This window comes from Nyctibius grandis, chromosome 7, assembly GCF_013368605.1.
Source record: "Nyctibius grandis isolate bNycGra1 chromosome 7, bNycGra1.pri, whole genome shotgun sequence".
NCBI classification, from domain to species: Eukaryota; Metazoa; Chordata; class Aves; order Nyctibiiformes; family Nyctibiidae; genus Nyctibius; species Nyctibius grandis.
In genome coordinates this window covers 12413857-12426606 of record NC_090664.1, presented here as the reverse complement: position 1 = coordinate 12426606, position 12750 = coordinate 12413857, and the positions used below count along the sequence as shown (strand labels likewise).

Below are 12750 nucleotides of genomic sequence, written 5' to 3'. Positions count from 1 at the left end.
GAATGCTGATCACTGCAAACCACAATTCACTCCATCATTCTCAGTATTTTCTGGACTTACTGTCCTTTTCTTAGGATAGACAATCCTTTGAAAGTAAATTTAATAAGCACTTTCAGGTCCCAAAACAAGGTTTGAGAGATGTAAGCAGTGCACAGAATGAATGTGGCTTGTTCACAAGTTTTACAAATCAAAAAAAGAAAAGGGATTGACAACTGAGTATACGCAGTGGCTTTTAACAGTGGTCTTGAGAGGCCACGATGGATGCTCAGCCAAATTTTGCTAAGCAGTAGAATACAGGAACCTGCCAGTCCTAGGCAGCTGTGCCTGTGCTCCCACCAGAATCTCAGTATTGATGGAGAACGGCAGTATAACAGCTTGGGAAAACTTGCTGCAGACTTAAAATTACAAAATATGTTTACCTGCCTTGAAACACTGAGATATAACTAATTATGAGAAAATTCTATAGTACTTCTGATTATAAAAACAAGTTCAGCAGTGGGATCACCACCTAAATTTTAATTCACAGCATAGTACTTTCACATGCAAAATCAGGTAAACTGTATGGCTCCATTTATATTATATTTGGGGCTTCAATAATTGTTTATACTTAGATTAAAGACTATTTGCACAGCATATTTTTATATACAATACCCTTTCTAAGGTAACATAGTGTAACAAATGAAAATCTGAAGGCAATTTGCAAAAGTAAGATAAACAGAACACCTTCTAGTAACTCAGTAATTATATCTGCATATTATTAGTGCACTCCCTCTGTACATCAGTATTGCTGCTTTTCTAGGGTTTTCAAAGGTATGCGTTCACTCGCAAAATTATTTTATGGTTTTACTTTGTAGCAACAGGGAACATGCCCTGGAAATGCACAACTAACTATATCAAATGTCCTTCTCACTTTCCAAAACACAGCCTAAGCTATGCCACATCTGAAATCCTGAGCTACTGATCCACAGCGCTACTTCCTGAACAGATGTTGTTCATCCCTTTTCGCTAAGATTGAATTATACTACACATGCTGCAGAAAGGTTAGCCATAGAGAGCTAATCCTGCAGAGATGTGGTGTACTGTCTCTGAAACACTGCAGGCTCTCTTCTCACAGTGTCTGAAACAGGAATTACTGCCCATTAGCAAATTAACACCCTATAAGACCATTGCTCATAAGGAGCAATAGTAAATGCAGGATAATCATCACTAAGAATGTATTCTTGTTTGTACAAGGGCAGTGACGGCGACTCCACTCCTCACCGCTCAGAGAGCGGGAAATCACACACAAAGGTCCTTTCCCTGCCTGTTTTGCTGGAAGCTTATATCATACCTCTCTAACTGACTTTCACTAGACTTCAAAATGACAGAACCTACCACTAATGTCAATGGCGTTACAGGAATTAGTTTTTGATGAGTTTGCCATGATTACACATTTGAGTCAAATCTATGGCGACCAGCATTCAGTCAAACAATGGAAACGCAGCCAAATGTTTGCATACTTGTATAGGCAGGCAGAAAACAAACATTCACATCCCCAGTTTCCTGAAAGGTGACAGAACTTTGTAAACATTATCCTGTCTTCCTAGATTAGCATACAAAATAACCACTAGAAAGCACATTCCTACTGGTTTTGACGCTGTATTGTATAACATCCCGGCAGAGTTGCAAGAGTTTCTGATGAGATTCTCCAGTGTCCCTCATTTCCAGATCAAGAATCATCTTCAGTGTTTCAGGGGCTCGCCATTCACAAACCTAGCGATGGGGAGGGGGGAGACACCAGCAGTGAACAGGTTAGCCAAGAAGAAGAGGCTATAAAAGTACACGCTAAGCACCACATTCAGCACTGGTTTCACAAAACTGCCCACTACAGTGCAGCGCAGCATGTGACCACAAAATATCTCTGGTAAACTGCTCTTATGGGATCTTGGTTTTATTGTGTCTCGGGCATTGCTTGACCACAAAAATTAGAGTGGGGAATGCTGGAAGGCTGAAAAGCAAGAGGCCTGCAGGTCAAATTCTGTCCTTAGCTATGGATTTGTAATCAACAGGGTTTTCAGATGCTGTTCTGCCAAGGAGTGGGAGCAACCAGTGCATGCCAAAAGGCAAGCATGTTTCATTTGCAGCTCCTCTTGTCATACACTCTCTTAAGCAGGGGTTCTGCGAAACCCATAGCGATTTCATAATGTTGCCCTTTCAGAGTGGTACCACATCCATTGTTTCTCCTTCTCCGATACCAGTGCCCCTGAGGAGCAAATAACTCCCTCCACCCCAAACAAGAAAAACACTGCACCCATTTGTCATATGAAAGAAAGTGACCATTGTACTGTGAGATGAAAAAACTCATTATTTTCTGGCAAATATGTATGCTAATTATGTTTTTGAAAGGTTTTATAATATAATCTTTCTTAATTTGTAAGGCTGCATTTTTATTTCAGAGCCAGGCACAGACTAGAAGCAATTTTGAGGCTACTTGAAGCACAATAAAATACAGCTTAAAAAAAAAAAAACAACTGATTTACTGTCCATTATCTCTGTTACAAATTCTCAACAACACTCTATGGCTTTACCTTTTCTGTTACATCATCAGCTTTCTGGATGACTTCTTCCATTATAATCTTACAGGCATCTTCCACAAACTTCTCTCCTGCCTTTGAGTCCATTATTGGACCATTTAGGATGACCCCATCCACCAAAACAGCATTCTTCTTCTTCTGGAGCATCTCCTCTTTCCAAATACCAACTGTAAGATAAATAACTCACCATTAGAGAAAGGCCTGAACAACTAAATCATAAACCAAAAAAATATTCTTTCATCGATGAAGATTTAGTCAACTTAAAGAAAAAATTCACATGGACTTTTCACATGTACAAAAATCCTAGATTTTGGTGGAAGAATCTTTACAGACAAAAAAAACAAATGTGCTATTTCAAACCTAGATTGTTATTATGTAGGTAATAATAGCCTACTCTATGGTATCAAATGCTTTCTGTAGCATACAAAAGCATGCAAGACACCTTCCAAACACAGAGGAAAATACAGTTCTGGCCTAGAACATGATACAGCTGGATAAACAAAAATAAACTGCAAGATAATAGGCATTTTTCTTAGCTGAAAATATTTCCCTCCACATGTCATCCCTCCTGCTCCCCTTTTTTCATTAAATAATTTTCAGCTTCATTTCCCATATGTTTATGCTTCTCCTTCCCACCAGCCAGCCCTATTGCTCTGAGTCTTCTGCATACTCTGCAAAGTGTTTCACTGACCCACACTCCATGAAGCTAAAACCTTTTGAGACTGCTGTCAATATCACATACCTGTACTTCTCTCCTTTCTGCCCTTATCCTATTAAGTGCCCTCAGTCATTAATTACAGCAATTTGCTGTGCAGATTATCTTGTTCATTCACTTCAACAACGATCTCTTTCCTCGTCCTCACCTTTATCCACGAGACGTACTTTCCTGAAGTGTTCCATAAACACATTGCTACTTCCTCCTTTATATTACTTCTGATAGCACATCCAAGATGCTTAAAAGACACTGGCCAATAGCGGCAACCACGTATCTATTTCATGTGTTGATTTCATATGGCAAGATCAGGACTCCAGTGTTAATCAACGTGACGATAAAATGAAAGTGAGACATTTGGAGATATCAAGGCAACAGACATTTGAAACAGTATAGCGCTGAAAGGAGAAGCGGTAACTACCATATCCAAATTATCTGGGTTACAGACAGCATCTGTCCACTGATCTCGCCTTAGAATAGCTAAGATCTATGAAGCCAGGAAGCATTGCCTTGAAGGCTCTTCATCTACAGTGAGAATGGTGGAAGAAGAAAGTTCTGTGCCAAAAACAACTTTATCTTCTGCTTTACTTTTTGCTCCAGTTACAAAATACAGAAGAAAGGCAGCTTTTCATAGATCTAAACAAACAACTGAATTTCCAGAAGGCTGTCAGACACTGCAGTCCGACACATTCATGATGCTTATCATAATTACAGTTCCTCATGTGCAGGAGAATATAGAAGAACAACAACGCTGCCTAGAAAGGTGGATGACTTCGAGGTCCACTGATTGAAAGAAACCCTGTCAATCCCATGAGCTTTTATTTACTGATGACTCAAAGAAGCTATTCAGTTTACTTTGACTTATCAGGAGAGATATGCCAAACAAGATCAGATTCTAACAAGAGTTGGAACCTCAGGCTTCCCATAGCACTGATGATAAAAATGAGACCCTCACCCTCTGCATTTCTGAAATTACTTCTATTTTTAATCCAAAGGAGCAATATACTAAATTTCACTGAACAGAGTAGCCTTCAGCACATTGTTATAGGAGATGCATAAATGTTCTTGTGGGACAGATACAGAACTAGCAGGTAAACAGTATTCCATCTTCAACAGGCAAAGAGGGAAAATCCCAGACATCAGAAATGTCAATTCTCATCATGCTTCCCAGTACACCACAGCAGAGGCATTGTACAGAAATTGCAGCTTTGAAAAATTCTCAGAGGTTTCTCTCTGAAAACACAAACTACTAGGTCAACTTTACAAGAGTTAAAACATCAGGTATTAACAAGGAATTGGAAGCCATCAGGTCTTTGGGCAGATAGAACAGGGACTATTTTTGGATTAAGATTTTTGGATTAAAATATGTCAGCCTTGCCATCTCCTGGAGATGCTACTATCTCCATGTATATCAAAGGTGTTTTGTGTCTATGAAAAAAGAGGACAGGATCTGAAAAAAACTTTATAGCAGACTAATATCTATCACAGAGCACACATGTTGATACTTCCTTTCATTACAGGAACAAGAGATGGCAGAGCAAGAGAATTCACTAACTCCTTTTTTTGCTCTGCTCCACCCCTCGGGTCTCTGCTAGAACAAGAGCTGTGCAAAAGCTTTCTGTTGGTAACTCTATCAGCCCTATTTCTGATACTTTTGCACAGAGATGTGATACTAGTACTTCTATGACTTTACAATGATATCTTCCAGGGATTCTGTAAAAAGCAAAAGCAGAACTTCACATTACTTTTTCTACCAGGTCTTTAAGGGGCTGGGTGATGGGTCTAACAATGGCTCTCTCTTTGAAGCAGGTCTATTCCACTCTACACAGTTTTACAGTGTCCACAGGACTCTCTGTGGAGCCTGAGGAAGGAGATATCCTCTAGAAAATGGGCGATAGCGTACCTCTAAACCCACCAGATCTGTATTTGGCCTCAGGCACAGTCTATGAAACAGAAAGGCAAAGCAGAGGGGTCAGAAGGAAGGGAGAGAAAAGAGTCCACTTCAACAGCAATTTACCTGTGTAAGGCTCCAGCAAAGAGTTCAGGACTTAGCCTGCATTATATTTCATGAAATAATACACCTTGCAATCATATACCACCTTCTCAATATTTTTTTGTTATCACTTACCATTTCAATCTCAATTTGCTGAGCTAAATTCTGCCCTGGAAATAAGACTATTACTGGAAGTGAATATGAACAACTATTTCACAATCAGCAGCTAAATCAAGCCACAAACATACACATTTTCTGAGGTAAATGTCTTCAGGTTTTGCAAGCCACTATTGGATATATACACGATTCCCATCCCTCATGATTTTACTGCAAATCCTGTGATACTTAATCTTCTCCCTATAACTGTCTAACTTTGTGAGTTCTTATGAGAATCCCAAGCTCTTCTTTACTGAAAAAAAAGTTTGTTTCCTCTTGGTTGCAGCAAAATCCTTGAAGAGGAAAACTAAGCAGATTATAAAAGTCTGAATTTCCATAACATTGTTTTTCTTTTTGTCACATTTTTTAAAAGATCTTATGACCAATTTGTTATGTTTTAGATGGGTGAACCTCCAGAAAGAGTCAAATTTCACTTTTTATTTCACAGTACCCAAGTTAAATAGCATGCCTTTAACACCTTCTCAGAGCTCAGCATCCAAGCTAAGAAACGCACACTCTATCTTTACGAGCTGATAATTCATGTTGTGTCTTTAAAAAATAAAAAAAAAATACTTCCAATGCTCAAAACATTATTCTCCAAGAATTTTGGGCCTTTTACACATCTGTCTCAAACACACCTGATTGCACTAAGGGTACATGTTCCACATGGAGCCCACTTCATAGAAACAGCATCTTGTCACATATACCTTTTTTGTTTTCAAGCACAATAGGCAAACAATCTAGAGATGTAGCTGCAATAAATATATTCTCTTCTATTTAAGAATACAGAAACAGACTCCTAAGCAGAGTCAGAAAACAAACTTCCAGAAGTATATCAAATGCAATTTCAGCCAAATGGCTCCAGGCTTGAAACAGAACTAAAACTTTACCAAATGGAAGTGCTTTAAATCAGAGATTAAGGATTATTGATTGTTCAAGATATCCTTCTGCAAAAGAGAAGACTCGATCCTGCTCCAATTGAAGGTAACTGGGCATTTAGCCACTGGCTTCAGCAGCAGTAGACTCAGGCCCATAATTCTCACATTTCATCCTTAATGAAATATTCTATTACAGAAGCCTAGGGATTTCCAACTAGCATTTCATTTTTATGATCAGTATTATTTTCCTAGCAGGAAACATAAATTAATTGGCTGAAAGAATGTACAGAAAAATAAATATTTTTCAGATGTTTCCATATCTTTATGTAAGCATTACCAAGTATTTTAAAAACTGCATCTGTGTTTCCATAAACATATAGAAACTTTCACTGCTAAATTCTTGCACTACAAAAAGAAACTGGAGCCTTGTACTTGGCACGTTCTGACAACATTTGGGAGAGCAGAATAAAATGCCCAGAAAGATTTACTGCTCACAAGGAAAAGGCAGAAACAGAAGGGGGTGGCTGTGAAAGAGTATCTTGTGCTTGAATGATTTGGATTTTGCAGAGCCAAATCCTATTCAGTTTACACTGTACAAGCACCACGGACTAGTCAAATGAATGCAAAATGCTGGCTTTGCCCAAAGATTGATTTCTGCTCTGTAACAAATGCAATAATAATTGCTAACATTAATCAGAAACGGATTTCAAATTTCTCATCCTGTATGATCTACTCCTGGTTCTTCTTTCAGAAGACCTTGGTATTTTCTTTCAGTGTGTCAAGCAAAAGAAAACAAGTGAACTTCATTGTCAAGACTCCACACCACCATGTTTAATGGATTACTGTGGTGCCATATCATGTACCAAACTATTAAAACATAAACCTCTCCTGTACTATGCAGCTATTTGAGTCCCTTGGCATACATAATCTTTAAAGATACTTTTGTTTCTTTGATCACTGGTTTCTGTATGTCTATGGCTGAAGTAAAACCACTCCAGTTTTAAAGCGAAATACATTGCTGCTTAGTAAACTGATTTCCCAGGCCTGTTGCCAAGTAAAGGAGATGCAGGTTTCTTAGAATCCAGTATATAACTTGACTTGGTGTCCTGGCAAAGCCATCCATAGGAAAGAAAAGGAGGCACAGGTATGGTAGGGCTCATGCAATTGCCCCTACACTATGTGTTCCCATTTTTCAGGTTTATGGACCGGGCCTGTGGACAGGGAACAAGTTGGGTGCTTTCTTTCAGATGGGCTGTTAACAGCCCCCCACATACAGGAACCCTCTGACTGTGAAAATGCAAAAGTGACCTTCACAGAGCAGGAAAACAAAAGTGCTTGTGTCCAGGCTCAAAGGCCCCTCAACAGACTCTCTGAGCACACTGCTAGCACTAAATGGCAACAGTACAACAAACAGGTCCTATTCTCCACCCCACACCTAAATTTCCCATTCTGAAAGGAAAGGTTGGGAGGAGAGAGAGGAATCTGGAGAGGAGCCCCAGGGACAAGTATATGACAGGCAATGCAAGGTCCGTGCTAGGAGAGAGGCTCTGCTTTCAGAGACGCTTCCGGAGTCCTGAGGGGACACCCTTATAAGTTGAATGCTCTTGACATGTTGTGCCCATTCACTGCATGCCAACTGCTTGCTACACACAACAGTACTAGGCTAAAAAAAAAAAATAATAAAAGAAGCAGACAAAAGATAAGAAACAAGAATCAGGAATTTTTATGCAGCCAAACCACAGGAATTTATGTTAATATTTAAGAATGACTTCTTAATGCCCTAACCAAGTAACTGCAGGAACGATTCACGCTGCAACACTTCCAATTAGGAAGAAAGGCTGCGGAGAATTGGAATTCACCTTGATGAGAAACTGCGAAATGGCAAATGCCAACTATGAAATGGAAATCCCAACTCCCTGACCCCAATGAAATTTTCTCAGCTCACATGTTCTAATTTTTAACATCTGCCAACAATGTAGGGAGCATGTGAGAAACAAAATGGCTTTTATTTTAATTAGAAGTTGCACGTTGATAATGAACATTTAATGAACGTTCCTTTTTCTGGGGGAAAGTGAATATATTTGCAACATCCAAGTCAATCACAGGCACTATGCATAAATAGCAAAGTTAACTTCAGGAAGCTGAGTTCAGACAGAAGCGACGAATATATGTGTGACCCACATAGAACATAAAGAAACCCTGAGATTCCACCACTGCTTCCCACTAAAAAAAATTGAAGTGAAAGTACAATTGTTTGGTTTTTTTTTTTTCAAATGGAAGTCCTGCAACTTGATTTAAAAGAGTCCATGACAGCCTGCAATTTCACGCAAGAGCTACATTTTCAGTCATAACATAAAAACAACTTTTAACTCCAGTCTTTCAAAAACCAACTAAGAAAGCAGTAATTTACTAAAACCAAGTTTTCTGGGATTCAATGCAAGTTAAAACATAAAAATAGATTAAAAGTCTAAATTTCATTTTAGAAAGTTTTACCTCTACATTCAAGTTACGGTCAAAACAACTTTTTTCTCTCACTTTTTCTTAACATTATAAACACTTCCATATTTTCTGTTTCCTACAAAGGATTTCTAATTACTGCTCACTAATTCACATTTACAACATTGTTCTGAGATATGCCCTTAGTTACTAACACAGGGAAGTTAGCGCATAGTAAATCAAGATGTAACTTTCCAGCCCACGAGGTCCTCTGAACTAGTTCCTGTGTAGACATTCATAATTTATTAGCATATTATGTATAGCAAAGCAGTTAATGCACATTCAAAATGGAACAGGCTGCTTTGCACAGACCATTATACTGTTGCTGGTCAGATCAGCAGAGACCAGTCCCACAGCTGAAGGACCCAGCAGAGCTCTGGATATATCACTTCAGATCACATCTACTTTGCTTTTCCTATGTGGTTTTGGGAAACATCTCCTGAGCTGAAAGAGGCCAAGCTGCTGGGTGACAATACACAATGGTACGTGCCAACAGAAGACACTGGCAATCCTTTTAGAGGCAGCAGCCTGCATGATGCGTGGTAGAAGCACAGATCTGACCATGCTATGCATGCTAGGGCTCACCAACGAGACTATGTGATCCCTGCCCCAAGGCAGCTGGAAGAGGCTCAAACAGAGTCCCCACACCACCTGCAGTCTGACTGCACCCGTGATCCCAGTCTTCCATTTTTCCCTCTAAGGAAGGCAGAAAATGGATAACTTATTTTGGGGTTTTTTTGACCATGCTGAAACTTTAATCAGTCATTTGAGATCAACATCAGCACTGCAACCAAATACCAGGTACATACAGTATTTCTTGCTTGCTCCTTCCCCTTCAGGCGGGTGTATCAGCTTTTTAACATAATATATTGGCCCCAAAGGGGGTTCAGTAATCCCTGAACAATGGAGTAGGTCTGCTTGGGAAAAATGAGTTTAAGAAGCTCAATGAGACACAAGCTGTCTTGCAGTGTAACTAGCAGAGGGACACCAAGCTGCTTATGAGACAACCTTTCTTGTTGAAACCCTGACATTTGCTGATGGATAAGATCATATTTATGAGGCTTTTCAGCTTAACATAAGGTGAGACATGAGAAAGGGCAGGGACATCCAAGCTTTAGAGCCAAAAGTTCTTCCAAATTATCTAGATTTAACCAGCTACTTTGTAGATTTATCACCACTTCGCTGACAAAAGACCTTGGTCACTAAGAACCACTTTCCTCATCATATTTATGGCACTGATAAACCTCTTGTCCAGTGTCTTTTTCTTTAAAGATACCTCTATTTGCTGACACTTGACAAGGTTTTCATTTAAAAAAAAAAAAAAAAATCAAGATCACATATACTCAAGAAACAGTAATACAGATGGAGATACATACATTTGAACCAGGTCAAAGTCACCTTTTGTTACCCTTAGACTATCCCTGACAATGATTATCAACAGAAACAACTTCCACTGACATGCCACAAAGCAACAACCATTTGCCTTTTAAATTTATCATCCCCTCATTGCACATGTATAAACCCCATTAATGTTAAGATAACTTGTGCGCACAGATGGGAGAATAAAAAAGGGGGGAATGGCCCCAATTTAGCCATGTCCTGCTGAGTGTCCTCGAGCTATCAGTGCTTTACAAACAACTACTTCCAACAACCTCTATAGTTTGTGACACAAGACAAAGCAAAAAAGGCCATAAAAAATTTAACTTTTGATTTTAAAAATCAAAAGGTAGTTTCTGTAAACATTTGGGATGAGCATTAGGACTGACTATCCCAAATCTGATCACAGCAAGGGAGGAAGTCAGAGAAATACAAAGACATTTATTTCAATGTGTCCATTTTTTGTGTCTTGAAAATGTAATAAATGCTTATGGAAATATAAATGGTCTTTATAGAAACAGTCTGCTTAAAATAATTAAGGGCAGGGAAATTAAGGCACATGAAATCGAAACTGTTTAACACACAATAATAGCTGAATCAGTATGTAACAAGATCTCCCAATGCATTAAAAAGCGACAATTCTTGGCTGTATAAGTGACAGCTTAAAAGATACCTTAATCAAGAAAGAAAAATTATTTATTGAACTTCTCAAATGTCAAATTAAGCTTCTTCGTTAAACATTCATTAACTGCCAAGAAAATTCTTATTAATTTTAAAGCACAATGAATGCACTCACACAGAATGGCTTTACTTGGTGCGAACTTAATTTCTTGCAAACCTATGTTTTCCTTCCTTTGATGAAGTGATATTAGCAAAGATCCTAGTATCTTTTTTATCAGATCAGATTTTAAGACACAGGAGAGATCCTATCCCTCTGCTCTGACCAAAATACTAACCTGAGTGTCACATTACCAGAGCCTTAAAGTCACCCGAACTTCCAGTATGTCTTACCTTGCTTCACATTACATCTGTTTGAGATGGCAACACAGCAACATCTTACATGAAATAAATGTTTGCTGACTCATCTCCCTGGTCTGCTGGCAGATGCAAACCACATAACGCCACAAACTTAACATATACACACCGAGCAGCCAGCAATTCAGAAGTCAAAAAGCAGCATACTGCATAAATGCTAGCTGCTCCCTTCGTCTTGTGGTTTCCAGCTCCAATACGATTTGTTGTACTTGATGAGCTAGTAACAACTTGCTTGAGAGTCTGCTTAAGAGACTCAGCCTGTATGCCCCACAAGGGAACATCTCACCTATTTATTTTTTTCCAAATACAGAATTCTCCAGGCTTTCTCCCTGCCAAACAGCCTTGGAAAGCTACCCTGATACCAAATGACTGAAGGATATATGCAGTCAAGACCTGTTTCTGCAGCTAGTAGCAGGAATCTACAACTCGGTCCCCACTCACACATGAGATTTTGCTGTCTTTTGTGTTAGTGGAGACATAGCCTAAAGAATCCTCTTACCCATCCCTGCGCAGTCAGTAAGGCTGCCCTTGTGGACAGTGGTGATAATGTCTGAGAGAAATTAGGCTCAATTAGCAACAAGCAAGGTGAACCTCACAAGCGCTTACTTTCAGATACATTAAGGATGTTAAAAATCACTGTCACCACCCAAGAGCGCTCCCACTGCCTTCACAGCCACAGCAGCCACTGCAAGGATAATTCTATGCACTGGGAAACACATCCAAGTCTCCACCGCAACAGTGTCCACTCTGCCAGCTGCTCCAGTCGTGCAAAGCAAACACAATGCTACTGCTGCAACAGGCAAGTGCCCTTCAGTCTTCGTCTCCCAGATGTTTTTCTGTACAACCTTAAGAAGATCCATCAAAGAGCACATAAAATCTGTACTGAAAGGCACAAGACTGCACATACCAGCCCAGAAATATCTTTTAAGTGTGGATGCACACTTACTACAAAAAAAAGCTTTCAGGAGGCACCTTACCACCTCAAGAACCTGAGCCACATTTTTCCAATGGCTCTGAATAACAAGCGAAATCTTTCCCCAGATCCCAAATCACCTAAATCCACAAATAATCAGTCTACAATCAACATCCTAGCAAAAGCAAAGGCAAAGGCTACAGTGCAGCCCAACTTCCTTCACCACCTCACTGATGTGAAGTTCATTCACCAGACAGAAAACACAGCAAATCACCAAAAGTAAAGGGAAGAAGAGGGGACAGGGAGACTGAAGAATTTCTGATGAGAGGAAAGTAGGGAGAAGTTATAGATGCTACTCATAAGGAAGGTATAGGGACTGAAGGACCTGCAGCAACAAGGGTGGGGATCGTATTATCACTAGACTCATTCTGTCTTACCAGCACATGCCAATGGTTTTGGAAGGAAATTAGACTTCTGGTAGCATACTTTGGGCAATATTTGAACAAGAACACTATTACTCAGCTGAAGGGAACACCGAGATCTCAGTCTTGGTGACCACTAGAAGGTTAGCTTTAGTGTTGTCTTGGCAGAGGACATTAAGATAAGCTGCATCTAAA

At 39.5% G+C, this 12750-nt stretch overlaps 1 protein-coding gene across 1 annotated transcript in view; it reads right to left on the bottom strand.

The window, feature by feature from the left end:
• Nucleotides 1-12750, bottom strand: part of GADL1 (glutamate decarboxylase like 1) — an 85013-nt gene that overhangs the window by 70771 nt on the left and 1492 nt on the right. The window contains exons 2-3 of the mRNA XM_068405041.1: nucleotides 2568-2740; nucleotides 1626-1752 (exon numbers count right to left, since the gene is read on the bottom strand). Coding sequence (XP_068261142.1) covers nucleotides 1626-1752; nucleotides 2568-2740 — 300 coding nt within the window. The remainder of the gene's footprint in view (nucleotides 1-1625; nucleotides 1753-2567; nucleotides 2741-12750) is intronic.